General features: G+C 41.8%; 1 protein-coding gene across 1 annotated transcript in view; it reads right to left on the bottom strand.

Moving 5' to 3' along the window:
- Window positions 1-15,163, bottom strand: part of Fam69a (family with sequence similarity 69 member A) — a 37,167-nt gene that overhangs the window by 7,662 nt on the left and 14,342 nt on the right. Inside the window, exon 2 of the mRNA XM_004635727.3 lies at window positions 537-644. Within this exon, the coding sequence (XP_004635784.1) occupies window positions 537-644 (108 nt within the window). The remainder of the gene's footprint in view (window positions 1-536; window positions 645-15,163) is intronic.

The following is a 15,163-nucleotide window of genomic DNA, read 5'->3' as shown; positions in this document are numbered from 1 at the left end:
CCAGGGATTGAACTCAAGCCCTTGTGCTTGCCAGGCAAGAGCTTATTCTACTGAGCTATCTCCCGGGCCCCTATATTTCTAATAGTTAAAACAATGCCTGGGATATACTAAGATTAGGGAATTACTAAATATATTTTGCATGAATGAATCAAAGCATTCAAACTTACTACATTACTACATGTAATGTCCTAAATCTCTTGTTCAAGAATCATTTTATTTTATTTTATTTTTTTAAAGGGAAAGGGGCTTTATTATAAAGAGAAAGGGGCTTCGTTATCTTGGAGGACACAGAGAGAATTTGGGAAGATAAGGAATTCTCTTCAAGAATCATTTTAATAAAGTTTTTTTGTGTGTGAATGTGTGTGTGTGAGTATATATTTGTATGTATGATACTGGGGATCAAACTTGGGACCTTGTGCTTTCCAGGAAGGTGCTTATGCCACTGAACTATATCCCTGGCCCTTAATAACACTTTTAGCTTAAGGAAAAATTAGAGTTGGCTGACATTCTGTCCTATTCATTTTCAGCGTCCATACCTGATTGTTGGGCTTGGTAGATAAGCATTTTCCAAAGTAAAGAGTTTCTGTAACACAAAGGCTGTTACATGCTGGCCCATCAATGACTCCAGTCTTGTACTTGTCACACTAAAAAGCAAGAAATAAAGAAGTAGTTAATAAAAATGTTCATAAGAAGATACATCTAGCGAAGACAAAGTTCTCTCATGGGAAGATCTCTGGCTTTGGCTTTACAAGATCTTGATTTGAATCTAAGCTCTGATTCTAGCTTGCTATATGTGTAAGGTTCACTGCTCCCAGGATGCGCACAGTATTCTGAAATGACTTTTCCCATTTAATACAGTCTTTAAGAACAGAGGCATACCTTTCCCCTTTGTGTTACTGTAGTCTGAACCCAAGGCCTTTGCATAGAGCTACACTCTTGGCCCTCCTTAAAAAAAATTTTTTTTTAATTTTTATTTATTTATTTATTTATTTAGTATGTGTGTGGCCAGTTCAGCCCACCAGGGGGCGGGGCTGGCTGGCATGTGGTGCTGGGGGATTGAACCGCGGTCCCTATGATTTTGCTTAGCTTAGCTTGTTCTAAGTAGGTGCTTTAGACCACTGAGCCATCTCACCAGCCCCCTCCTTAAAATTTTAAGAGGGTCTCCTAAATTGCTACATTGCCCAGGTGAGGTTTGAACTTGTGATCCTTCCACCTCAGCCTGGGATTACAAACTGTGTTGGGATTACAGGGGAGCACTGCAACACCCACCTGAGGCACTCTTTAAAACAAAAATCATTCTGATTTTAAATACATTTAAAAGTTTAAAATAACACAATAATTTAAAACAACAAAACAAAGCAATATCTGTTAGTATTTTCATCCTTGAGATCACACAAAGGCAAGAAAAAGAGAAAGCAAATGTAAATTCTCTTTGATAAATAAGTATCATTTAACCATAGGCATAATACATAAGGGTTGCCTACCAAATTCAATGAAGAGGGGCTGGGGAGATGGCTCAGTGGAATAAGCGCTTCCCTGGCAAGTGCAATGGCCTGAGTTCAATCCCCGGTTCCACAAAAAAAACAACAAATTCAATGAAGATTACTCCAGAATCCAGGAGGCTGAGATCAAGTCGCTGCTGTGGCCTCTGTTCTCAATGTTAGCAGGGCACCAAGTAGGAGAGAACCTGAGGAACAGAGCCAGCCCCTTGGCCTACACTGAGGGCTTCAGGGACACAAACTATAGGAATTTCCCGACTTTATGTGGCATCGTGAAACAGTGGGACAAGCCGGCTGACTGATGAGGTAAGAATGATACATCCATTAAAATGTTATATTTGTTGGAGGCATTTTATTGACAAATTAGAGTTAGAATAGTATGCTAGAACCTAAGCCAATCTGTATCTCTGTCTCTCTACCTCACCTTTTCCTTTCTCACACAACACAGGCTCTCTCTCTCTCTCTCTCTCTCTCTCTCTCTCTCTCTCTCTCTCTCTTTCTCTCCCCCTCCCCTTCCCCCTCCCCCTTAGAATTGCAGGCAGCTCCACAAGGGCTAGTTGCTTCACGCACATGTGCAAATAGGTAGCCGAGGAAGACTCTTTTGACATAGGAATGAGTAATAGCTGTTGTAGTAGACCTTTGTAATCCCAGCACTGGGGAGGCTAAGGCAGGATGAGTTTAAGCCCAGCCTTAACTGCATAGCAAGAATGTGCCTCCAAAACCAAACCACAACAAAATACTGGAATGAGTAATAATCAAAAGAATACAAACAAGAAACCTAGACAGGGCTGGGGAGATGGCTCAGTGGATTAAGTGCTTCCCTGGCAAGCGCAAGGGCCTGAGTTCAATCCTTGGTTCTGCCAAGAAACAACAACAACAACAACAACAACAACAACAACAACAACAACAACAATCTAGACAGTAAATCTATAAGAATCAGGAATGCTGGGCACATTAGTACCTGCCTATAATCCTAGCTACTCAGGAGGGTGAGGCAGAAGGATGGTAATTTCAAAGCCAGCCTGGGAAACTTAGTGAGACCCTGACTCAAATCTATTTATTTATTTATTTTTTGAGACAGTCTTACTATGCAGTTCAGGCTAGCCCCCAACTATGGTGATCCTCCTGCCTCAGCCTGCTGAGTGCTGGGGTTGCAGGCCTGTACCATCACGCCCAGCCCCAGACAAAGAGAAATTTCAAAACAAAGTAGAAGAGACTGGGGAGGTTGCTTAGTACCCCAGGGGCTTCCATCTTCCATACTGAGAGAGGAAAGGAAGGAAGGAGGAAACAAAAAGTATAAAGACAAGAGTTAAGAGTGTAAATGTTGGGCTGGGGCGATAGCTCAGCGGTAAAGCACCTGCCTAACCAGTGCAAGGACCGAGCTTGGATCCCGGTACTGCATTTTGTGCTGGCCCAGAGCCCGGGTGCGCTGTGCTGGCCACCAAGACCGGGTGTGGGGGTGCACACCTGCAATTCCAGTGCTGGGGAGGCTGAGACGAGAGGGTCACTACAAGTCTAAGCGCGTAGCAAGACCCTGTTCCAAATAAATAAATAAAAGATTTTAAAAAAATTTTTAAAAGAGTGCAAATGTTAAAGAAATTTTCTAGAAAAAAATGTTGCCAAATGTTGCCATGAAGCAGACTGAACATATTGTGTGAGTAAAATGAATTCACTGAAACAGTTTAAAATAAGACCTCAAGGCAGAAGAAGTGTTGCAGCAACAGAGAGAAACGTATGACAAGCGAAGGGAATTCAGAAAGGAAGAAGAGAAAAACTTAGAAATAAAAATAACATTGTCTATGGTGAAGGGAAGGTAGGACAAAAAAGGATAAAAATACAGTATGGCTTATGAGGACTAGATTGAGGAGAGTGAGAAAAATTAAATGGAAATTAAAGGACAAAAAGAAATTTGTGATAAATTTATAGACAAAAGATATCCAGTATGTCTACCTAAGGGACACTAGGAATAAGTGGAAAAGAGAGAATGTTCAAAGTAGAATTTAAAAATTAAATCAATAACCCAAAATCTTTTGCCCCAAAGAAAGCCTGCCTGGGAGGACAACCTAGCACAGAGTACCCTTTATAAGAGTGGAAAGTGGAGCACAATGCAAATGACCATGAGCAGGACAATGATTGTGATAAAATACTATGTGGTCACTAAAATGAAAGAAGTAGGCCCATACATATCAACAGGGGAATTTTTTTTTAAATGTATTTGGTACAGGGTTTCTTACTACACAGCTCACACTCACAGTGATCCTATTTTCAGCCTTCCCAGCTCTGGGATTGTAAGTGTGCACCACCACACCCAGTCCTGGCGGATGGCTTAGTGTGCCCAGGAGCGGGGCCAGCACCACATGTGGTGCGGGGATCAAATCCTGGTCCCTGCGCTTGCCTAAGCAGGCTCTTAGTCTGCTGAGCTATTTCACTGGTCCTAACAAGGGAAAATCTTAAGGTTAACAGGAAAAAAACTGAAGAGCAGTATGTGTGGTTTGTATCACTTATGAAAGTTACAGAAACATGCAAAGCAATATTGCTGTATTTATGTATAAGGGGGTGGTAAAATGTTTATATTAAAATGATTACTACAATAAAAGTCACATTTCCAAGAGCGGTGCGATGTGTGTCTGAAGCAAGGGGAGTATTTTGAAGGAAAGTAATGGCAATATATCTTGCAATGTAACATATTTTTCTTTAAGGCAGGGTGTTATTTTGTAGTCCAGGCTGTCCTTGAACTCACTAGGTAGGCTGGGCTGGCCTCACACTTATGATCCTCCTGCCTCAGCCTCCCAAGTGCTGGGATTACAAATGTGTACCACCACGCTCAGCTTTTATACATTTTTCATTTGTTGGATCAAACATTCACTGCATTTAATGTTCATCCCTCTCTGGCCAGCTGGTTATGGAAATTTCTGCTAAAGAAAAACATGGTATTCACCAGGCCTGGCACCATGTCACATCTGGCTCCTCCCCAAAGTTAAAATGACCGCGAAAGGTAAATATTTTGAATTACTTCAGGACGCTGAAGCAGCTATCATAGTGCCATTAAAGACATTCATGAAAAAGGACTTCTAGCCGGAGAGATGGCTCAGTAGAATAAGCGCTTGCCTGGCAAGCGCCAGGGCCTGAGTTTAATCCCTGGTTCTGCAAAAAACAAACAAACAAACAAACAAACAAAAAACAACTTCTAGAACTGGTTAAGAAAGTGACAAGAGTCGTGGTGCACGCCTGTACTCCCCGCCTTGGGGAGGCTGAAAACAGGAGGATCACTACAAGATAGAGCTGCGTAGTGAGACCCTGTACCAAATACACACACACACACACACACACACACACACGCACACACACGCACACACACACGCACACACACACACACAGAGTGACAAAAATGATAGAATAAATGAGTCTCAGTTGAGGGAAGTATTTTGAGGGGGATCAATGGCAAGGTGTTGTTCACTGAAATAATGAAAAAATAAATATTCACCATATTTTTTCCATGCCATGTACACATAGAAAAACTGTACAAACATGATGTCAAGAACATGCATCAAATTCAAGAGGGCAGTTATTCTAGAGGAGTCAGAAGATTATCAGAGAGGATTATGGAGAACTTCTACTGTAACTATAAGGTTTTATTTGTTTTGAAAAATGAAGCAAATATGACAAAAGAGTATGACTTGTTAAGAAGGTGGCAGATACACAGGTACACAGGGATTTGTCAACCTTTTTTCTGTGAGCCAGCATCATCCCAAGAGCTAGGCCTGTGCATCTTTCTAATCCACCCAGCGTCCCTGTGGGATGGGAGTCACTATCACCTCCAGGGCGCTGACAAAGACACGGAGGTGAAGGAAGTTAAGACCTCCTGCTGGAGTCTGAAACCAGGCCGTCTGCTTCCAGAGCCTGTGCTTCGGACCAGGTAGGCTAGAGAACTAGAACTACTTACGTGGGAAAGAAACTAACTGACCAAGGTTACTACCGACTCGGTGAGTCGGATGTGCCTCCTCACAATTTGCAAGAAACGTCTCCGATGACACTGGCTCCCTCTACACAAGCAAGTCAAAGCAGGGCCGTGACTGTCCTTTTTATTTCCCTGGGGCTTTGCACAGTACCCAGCACATAATCAAACACAGGTAGGTGAAGAGCACTTGACAGTTAGGCGAGTGAGGAAAGGGCACTGGATTTTCATTCAGAAGCAGTAATTCTATTACAAACGACTTCTAGGGTGGGACTGAAGGCTAGCCCTTCATCTGCACTGGCTCTGTGCTCTTGAACTTAGGATCTGGAATTCTGTCCTTAACTCTTCAAGGCCAGGATGTAAACATGGCCCTCTCCGAATCCCATCTTCCAAATGAATAATTTTGAGGCTGCATATTTCTCTCCTGGCCCTATATTCTTTCTCTCTTCTTTCTGTATATAGCATCCCCAAATCTACTGAGGTAGATTTTTTTTGTTTTGGTGCCAAGGACTGAACCCAGGGCTTCCAGCTTGCTAGGCAAGTATTCTACCACTGAGCCAAATTCCTAGCCCCCCGAAATCTAATATAATTTGCACTCATGTTTTCTTTTGTGCTAGAAAGTCAGATGATTTGAAGGCTCACAGTGGGTTACTTTTATCTCTAAATCCTTCCAACATATCTTACCTAACATAAAGATAATAAAGCCTCATTGGGAACCAGGTGTTCTCTGGAAGCTGAGGCAGGAGGATCACTGGCGCCAGGGAACTCCAGACCGGCCTGGACAATATATGGATACTCTGTCTCTTGACAACAAAAAACAGGTCTGGTGGCACACACATCCCTATAACTCCAGCTACTGAGGAGGCAGAAGCAGGACGATCACAAGTTTAAGGCCAGCGTGGACACTTTAGTGAGATCCTGCATCAAAATAAACTAAAAAGGGGTCCAGGAGTGTAGCTCAGTGGTCAAATACTTGCATCCACAAGGCCCTGGGTTCAGCCCCCAGGGTGTGTGCAGGGTGGGGGGAGAACCCCACTGGGGAAATATTTTCCATAGTAGCTAAAATTTTGTTTGTTTCAAAGCTCAAACTAGGTATCTTATTAGCACACTGGCAAGCAGTGCAGACTCGCCTGGCATTCCCCTAGAAGAATCAGATTTCTTGTTTTGAGCAAAGGCCTAAAGCCAACACTGCCTCAAAGAGGTAGTCACAGAGAACAGGCTCTTCAACTTGTGGTTTCCATCCCAAGCCAAAAACAAATCCCCACAGGCCTGTGTGGAAGGGACAGTTGGCCACATACTACTTTGTTTTATTTTTTCAGGCATATCCATACACACAAATTATAATCACCGTCAGTAATATGATTCAAAAGACCCCAAAATTATAAAGAATATTCAACTTTCCACTTCTAAGATTTTTATTTTGAGCCACCTAATAACCACCACCCTTTGCTTGCAAATACCTCCTGGTACCAGGAGATGGCAGCATTTAGCTTCACTTTACAAAACCTGCACAGGTTGAGGAATGATTTCATAAACTAAGGGAACTGTACCACAAGGGGGCGAAGATAATAAACACATGTAAAGTGCTCGGTTTTAAATAATTTTCTAAGACCCATGTTCTGAAAATGTATTTCAGATATCAATTGCAGACTTCACTTTCTCCTTAGGGGAGGAGTGAGTGGGGAGTGGCTGGGTTCTCCACAGTGCCTGAAAATCCTCCCCTTGTCTTAACTCTCCCCATTCCTAAATCAGCTCTTGTAAATCTTCATCATTTTATGCCCACTCACTTTATCTTCAACCCCCGTTCCCTCCCTCTGATGATTTCTTAGTCCCTGAAAGTATTCAAATTGTTCAAATCTCTCCCTGTACACACATGTGTGCTAGGTCCTTAAGGATTCTACCACTGAGCTACATGCCTAGTCCCATTTCTGAAATTGTGTTAATGAGAAAATTGGGATTTTAGGCCAGGCATGGTGACTCACATATAGTCCCAGCACTCGGGAGGCTGAGGTAAGAGGATGGCTCCGAGTCTGAAGCCAGCTTGCGCTACATAGTAAGTTCAGGACCAGTTTGCATCACATGGCAAGACTGTCCCCCAAAATTGGGATTTTATTGGTGAAATTTGATGAAATTAAAAGTATTTAAGATACGTGGGTGCTCTAAATTACATTTCATGCTCTTTCATGAAGAGAGTGTAAAATCCAGCTGGAGCTGTTCTCTTCAAGGAGGTGGCATCCCGTGCTGGTCACTGCACAGTAGAGAACGTCAAGCATCAAGGACATTCAGATCACCCGGAGGGCTTGCTGAGCACGGACTGGGTCCCCAAGCCTCTGGGTGCCTGGCTCAGCGCGTCTCGGGTGTGGCTCAAAACCTGCACTCACAGCGAGGGTCTGGGTGGATGCCAAAGCTGCTGGTCTGAACATCGCATTTTAAGATTCACGAATTCAGAACTTCTAGCTGTCTGTATATGGTAAGGGAAGCCATACAAGGAGTGTCCTTGCTTCTACTGTGAGTGATACCTCACGCAAGTGGACAGAGCACGTAAACCGGCAGAGCCAGGACATCAGTGAGTTTACAGACAGATTATAGGGAGGGTTTGTGGCTGCCTGCAAAACAAATTGACTTCTTGTAAATAAATATTTTATGACTGAATAAATGCTTTTATGTGTGCCAGAAATTGTTTTCATTATAACTTAGTAATAAGGTTGCATGGAAGTTGTTAATCTTCACTGACATCAAACATTTTCAGTGGCTTCTATTTTCTTCCTTTTTTTTTTTTTGGCTTTTTAAGATAGGGTCTCTCTATGTAGTTTAGGCTGCCCTTGACCTCACTATGTAGTCCAGGCTGGTCTCCAATTCAAGGTAATCCTCCTGCTTCAGCCTCCTGAGTGCTGGGATTATATTACAGGTGTGCACCATCAGGCCCGGCCTTCCCTCCCCTCCCCTCCCCTCCCCTTCCTTCCCCTCCCTCTCTCTTATTTTCTCTTCCGCCCTCCTCCCTTCCTGCCCTCCTCCCTCCTTTACTTCTTTTCACAATACTGGGGACTGAATCCCAGGCCTTTTCACTGACTATATGTATCTCTGGCCCTTTTTAATTTTTATTTTGAAACAGGGTCTTGCTAAATGGTACAGACTAGGTTGGAATACACAATCCTCCTATCTTGGCCTCCCAAGGTGCTGGGATTAAAGGCATGTACCACAACTGGTCTTTCTCTCTTTTTCTCAATCTCTATGCCTTTTATTAACTTCTCTTGTCCTATTTTAGTGGCTAGAAAATTCAGTAGAATATTGCATAGAAGTGAGGAAAATGTACATTTTTTCCTTGATCCTGATCTCAGAGGTTATATACTAACACGTTCTGCATTACACATATTGGCTGTGCTATTTGTGTCATCAGGTTGAGAAAGTTCCTTCATGTTTTTAGTATGCTAAGAATTTATCAAATTTTGTTAAATCTATCAACTTAGATAATCATAACATTCTACTCCTTTGAAATGGTGAGTGGCACAAGTGCCTGCCTGGCAAGTGCAGGGTCCCAAATTCAATCCCCCGTACCAACAACAACAACAACAAATGATGATCAATTTTCTTTCCTTTCTTAAAAAATTTCAAATATTGAGCCAATGTTGCCTTACAGGAGTAAATTTTACTTTGTCAGGATCTCACTGTCTTAAAAACTTCTAAGGAATTGGACAGATCAACCTAGGTTAGGTAAACTTGAAACAACTCCCTAGTTCAAATGTGGCCGTGTCCCCAGCCTCTGTGGAAGAAATACAATTGTCTCGCAGTGGATTGACGTATAAACAAAATGTGTTTTCTTCAGCCTTAAAAAGGAGGGAAGGGCCAGGCGTTGTGGCACATGCCTGTCATCCCAGCACTCGGAAGGCTGAGACAGGAGGATGGCTCTGAGTTTGAGACCAGCCTGGGCGACAAAGTGAGCTCAAGGCTAACCTGTACTGTATAGTGAGACCCTGTCTCAAAAAGACAAAAAAGAAAGAAAAAAAAAAGGAAGGAGACTGATATGCACGGCCTGCAACATGCATGAAACTTGAGGCCACAGCCGCTAAAAAAGAAAAATGCTGCATGATTTCACTGAGATGAGTAAGCAAGAATAATAGTGGATGCCAAAAAATGGAGGGAAGAGAAGGAAGTTATTGTTCAACAGGTATAGAGTTTCATTTGTCAAATGAGAAGTTATGGAGATGGCTACACAGTGATGTGAAAAATAGTTAAGATAGTTAACGATTTTTAAAAGCATCTGCTAAATTTTCAACAGCAAAAAACCCCACTTTCCTGCAGTTTCTAGAAATAGCAGTATGTATTCCATTTTCTGTTTTGACACAGGGCCTCACTATGTAGTTGAGGCTGGCCTTGAACTCACTGTGTAGAACAGCCTGGCCGTGAACTCTGGGAATCTTGAACCTCAGCCTCCCTAGTGCATGCTGGGATTACTGGCATGCACCACCCCTCAGCTTATACTCACTGTTAACACTTGCCTCTCACCATCCCAATGCCATTCAACACACATTGGCTTTTGACTCTTAAAAATACTCATGACCTTTTTTCTTTCTTTGTTTTTATTTTTTTTTATACTTTTTTTTAAATGGTTTTATTTATTTATTTATTTATTTATTTATTGTGTGTGTGTGGCCTGCTCAGCCCACCAGGGGGCGGGGCTGGCTGGCATGTGGTGCTGGGGGATCGAACCGCGGTCCCTGTGCTTTGCCAAGCGTGTTCCAAGTAGGTGCTTTAGACCACTGAGCCATCTCTCCAGCCCCTCTTTGTTTTTATTTTTAAAGAGAATACAAAATGGTTAAAAAAAATTAGCAATGACACAGAACATCACCAAACAAAACAATAGGAATTCAACAATGGCTGTTGTAGTTTGGCTTGAGTTCGAACCACAGCACCCTGAGCCTGACTGCTTTGTTTAAGCAGGCACTTAAACAACTGAGCTAATGGGCAGGCCCCCAACAGTGGTTGTTGTAATACATAATGTTATCTCCAATTAGTTGTTTAGATTACCAGATATAAACATGCAAAATTGATTTTAAAAAGTTATAATTAAGGAGAAAACATAGAAAAAATTTAAGCATTAACTGCTCCTTTCAACAGACCAACAGAAATTGGCAGTACAATTATCCAACCTATCCTGCATTTGTACATAAATATATTTTCCCCTTCTTTATTTTGCCCTTTTCCTCATCTCAGGTATTCCTTCTCATTGAACAGATTCTTTCCCTTTCACAGTATCTACTGTACCTTTCAGATTTCATTTACTCGGGCCAGGGATGTAGCTCAGTGGCGCAGCACCTGCCTAGCAAGCGCGAGGTCCAGAGTTCAATCCCCAGTTCCCAAAAAGAAAATAGTAAAAAAAATAAGATTTCATTTACTCTTTCAGGTTTTTTCACTAGTGAGACAATGCAATGTTTGCACATGTGGGTGTGATTTATTTCACCTACCAGTATGTACTCACGACGCTTTGAACAATGAAATCTAAGTTGCAGATTTTAATATGTAAAAAATAATTTATATTAAATAACTTGCATTTGTTTTATACGACCTGCTCCAGTGTTTGTCTTTGTTGATTTCACTGCTTCAAACTTCTTTCCTAAAACTACTTTCTCTTATGTTTCTCCCATTCTCTGGAAATTTCTTATCAATTCTCTTTATGGAATTCTCTTTCTCACAATTTATTTATTTATTTCTAATATTTTAAATCATTTATTTACTTATTTGGTACAGGGTCTCACTACGCAGTTTGGACTCGTAGTCATCCTCCAGCCTCAGCCTCCCCAGCACTGGGATTACAGGCGTGCACCACCATGCCTAGTTTCGGTGGCCAGCAGGGTGTGTCAAGGGTTCTGGGGAGTGGCTCCGTATGTAGTATCTGGGATTGAACCCAGGTCCTTGTGCTTGCCAGGCAGACACTTAGACCACTGAGCTATCTCCCCAGTCCATCTTTCTCACAATTTAAAATATCATTGTATTTTGGGGGTTTGCTCTACTTTCTTTGCTTACTCAGCATCCGCTATGAGTCTCATGAACACCACAGCTCTCGGAACTCTGACTCTCTTCTAGCAAGGCCTTTCTCTTGAGCTAACTATCCACATCTCTCCTGGGCACAGTAGCCTACAGGTACCTCACACCCAGCCCTGGCCTGGGTGAACTCACTATCCCTGCCCCTCTCGCCAGGGCTGTCTTCCTCTGTACTCAACTGCAGAGAAATGTGCCGCTCTCTTACCCAGGCACGGAGGGTGGAAACAGTGAGTTCTCCTCAATTTCTTCTTTATCATTCCCTTAAGTTGAAGTGGTGCTGGCAATTAGATTATTTCCTTCATATCCTACGAAGCTGTATTTTGCCCTCCACTTGTACTGCCGGGCCCGTACCCCTCCCACGTGTGCCTGGGTTAGTTACAACTGCCATGAACCTTGTCTCCCTGCTGCTGACTGCTAATCTACCTTCTACAATACACCTAGTGACATTTTTCAGAAGCATAAATCTGAGCCCGCAAGGCCATTTCTGACTCTGACCCTGCCCATCTCACTATGTGAGCTGTCCTGCTACTCCTGAAATGCACAATGGTTCATATCTTTCTAGCCTTGCAGTACATGCCCCTTCTTCAAAATTCAGCTCAGCTACAACCTTTTCCAGAAAGTCTCTGGAACCTGCCTCATTAGGGTTGCCCAGTAAAATACTGCAGAGGACACATTTGGACTTAAAAAAAAGCATGCCTTTCTTATTGTCAATATTTGGGACACATTTATACTTAAAAAACTATTTGTGGTTTATTTTAGAGTCAAATTGAACATAGCGTCCTGTATTTTTATTTCGTTACATCTAGCAGTCCTACTCTGACAGCCCCAGTGATGCGCTTTTCCTTTTTACTTCTCCATTACCCCTACGAGTCTGTAACCATCTCCAGGACGGGGGTCTGTCTCATCCCCAGGGTCTGACACAGCACTAGGAGTCATGAACTAAATAGTTTTCTTATTTGTTTGTCTTAAGACAGGGCTTTACTATGCAGTCCACACTGGCCTTGGACTCATTATATAGCCCAAGCTGGTCTTGAATTTGAGACTCTCCTGACTCAGTCTCCCAAGTGCTGGGATTAAGGGTGCTAGCATGCCTGGCTCACTTTTAACAAGTCCCACTGTTTTGAACCATTGGTGATATGTGCACGACTGTCACATCAAGTGGCTTGTGCCACTGGTGGTATAAATGGATCTAATTACTTTATCAGTCTTTTTACTAATGAAACTAGTAAAAAAGCCTGTGGAGAATACATGTAAAACCACTTGGTGGTGAGATGAACGGATTACCAACCCATCACAAACAAGTTAATTTAAATTTGTTGTTGTTGTTTTGAGACAGAGTTTCACTACACAGTCCAGGATGGGCTCATACCTGAGCTCCTCTTGCCTCTACCTCCCAAGTCCTGAGACTACAAGCGTGCACACCACCTGGTATCATAAACTAAATGTTTAATTAAGATAATATAGGATTTATTTCTTCTAAGTTGCTTTTTTACCCTTAGTGTTTTTTATTATGTAACAGGAATGACAGTAATAACAATGATAGCATCTAAGGATTAAGTGACTATCACCTGATGTCAGAGTGCAATGTAACAAAACCATCAGAAATTGCACAATAACCCAACTAAGATTACCTTACAATAGGGCTTACATATGTTAAGAACTGAATGTTACAAAGAGACTGGTAGCCTAACCTAAATTGGCATAAGCGGATTAGCATTGTATTTTTCTTTTTCTTTTTTATTTATTTTTTTATTTTTTAATTTTTTTTTATGAGCAGAATATATTTATTGAAAGAAAGAAAGCTCCTGTCCAAGAGAGGGACAGGAGGGGGGCCCGAGCGGGTAGTTCCCCAGGAAGATGTCTCTTCTGGGGACTTTTATAATGTAAAACCATGTGAGGCTAAGGTAAATAGAATGGAAACTCGCTTAGGTGGGCAGGAGGTGGGACAAAACTATGGTCAACCAATGGTATTACATATGGGACAGGGTCTCTTTCTGTTGGGGGTTGGGCTAGTGACTCACTTGGGTCTTTCCAGGTGATTGATACCTATTTAGAATATGAATCCCACGTGCTACTCGTTTAGCATTTGTTTGGCCTTTAGGTCTTTAGATCTGGTTCACAGCAGGAGCATCTGCCCCTCCCACAGTCATAAGGCATCTCATCTTCTGTGCTGTCTCCTTCCAGGGACTGGCCCTGTCTGACTGCCTATAATATTCACCTGGTTTTTATTCAGTAGGAGAGTGACTTGAGGAGGACTGACTAAAAACTGTGGAAAGTAGGTAATCATTGTGAGCTGAGCTAGGTAGGTGGCCTACATTTACCTAAGGCCAATTGATAAACAGAAGTCCTAGCCAGCTCTGTACATAGGAAATAGGGTCATACTCAGTCAAAATGGAGACAGTCACTCTTCTTTCAAGGAGAGCTGCTCCGGTGGCCCTCCACAGGTAGTTACCCAGCCAATGGCCCCATATACAAACTAGAGTACTCAGTGTTTTCCCTATTTCTGGCAATCCATGTGCCCCAATTAATAATAGAGTTGGTAAAATATAAAAGACCAGTTTGTTTGAGACAATATACAATGGCCATAAAAGATAAAAAGGATTAAACCTCACATTTAAGAGATATTTGCTAATAGACCTACCAAAAGTTCTAACTCATCTTTTTCATAATTATCCTGTTGTGATTATTTGACTTGTTTCTTTGGCTTTGTCTCCTCCAGACTCAAAGCTATATGTCTACCCAAGAGAAAAATGCCTGTCATCTATCGAGGGTCTTTAGATAAAACCTCTAAAGAATATATCTGACTGCCAGTCAACTACAACCCATTTCAGCGTGAAGAAGCCAGAGCGGTCTTCGCCCATATTTCCCTTCACGACAGTTCAGGTTACTTCTTCAGATGGGGGAATGTTGCAGGCAGCTGAGTTGTATTTTTCTTAAAAGGGAAAAATTAAGCTTTTATTTTAAAAATAGTATGTTTCAAGGAGGATTTGTTCAGTACACTAAAAATAAGGGATAATACACACAATGAACCTGTCAAGTCATATAATCAATTCTGAGCAAAGGCAAAACTAAGTGAAATATTATTATGTTTCACTATCTAATAAAAAATATGGTCCTAAATATCTTACATTTAGTATATTTAAGTCTCTTATCTGAAGCAGTAGACCATTATCCCTAGTAATTGAATCTCAGAAGAGACTGTAATAAAATGGAAAGGCCTTTTCATCTTCTAAAGCTTCTTTAAAGGTGAGCTCACTGAACAGCCACCACACAGGGTCACTAGCGTGGGGAGGAGCCACTCCTCATGGGACTTGCGCTCGCTCAGAAGCAAGCCAGGCAATCTCAGGCCTAAACCAAGAGATTCTGAGACTGGCAGAGAAGGAAAATCCCTCCCTGATTCTGTTTTTCCCTTTCACAATAACCTAGAAAACAAAAATAGGGGCTGGCAAGATGGCTCAGTGAGAGAAAAAAAAAAGAAAAAAAAGAAAAAGATATTCAAAAAAAAATTAAAAAGACGAGAAAAAATTATGGTTTATTGAAAGCAAGTGTTAATATTCAATTATTTGTCTAATCTTGCCTAACTATATCTGTTAAGTAGAGCAACAGATTTGAAGATAAAAATGGGTAATATAACAACTATTATTAATTTGCTATTCTTGTTTTGAAAATC

This window comes from Octodon degus, unplaced genomic scaffold (assembly GCF_000260255.1).
Source record: "Octodon degus isolate 3935 unplaced genomic scaffold, OctDeg1.0 scaffold00074, whole genome shotgun sequence".
In the NCBI taxonomy this organism is placed as follows: domain Eukaryota; kingdom Metazoa; phylum Chordata; class Mammalia; order Rodentia; family Octodontidae; genus Octodon; species Octodon degus.
This window is presented reverse-complemented; position numbering and strand designations above follow the sequence as displayed.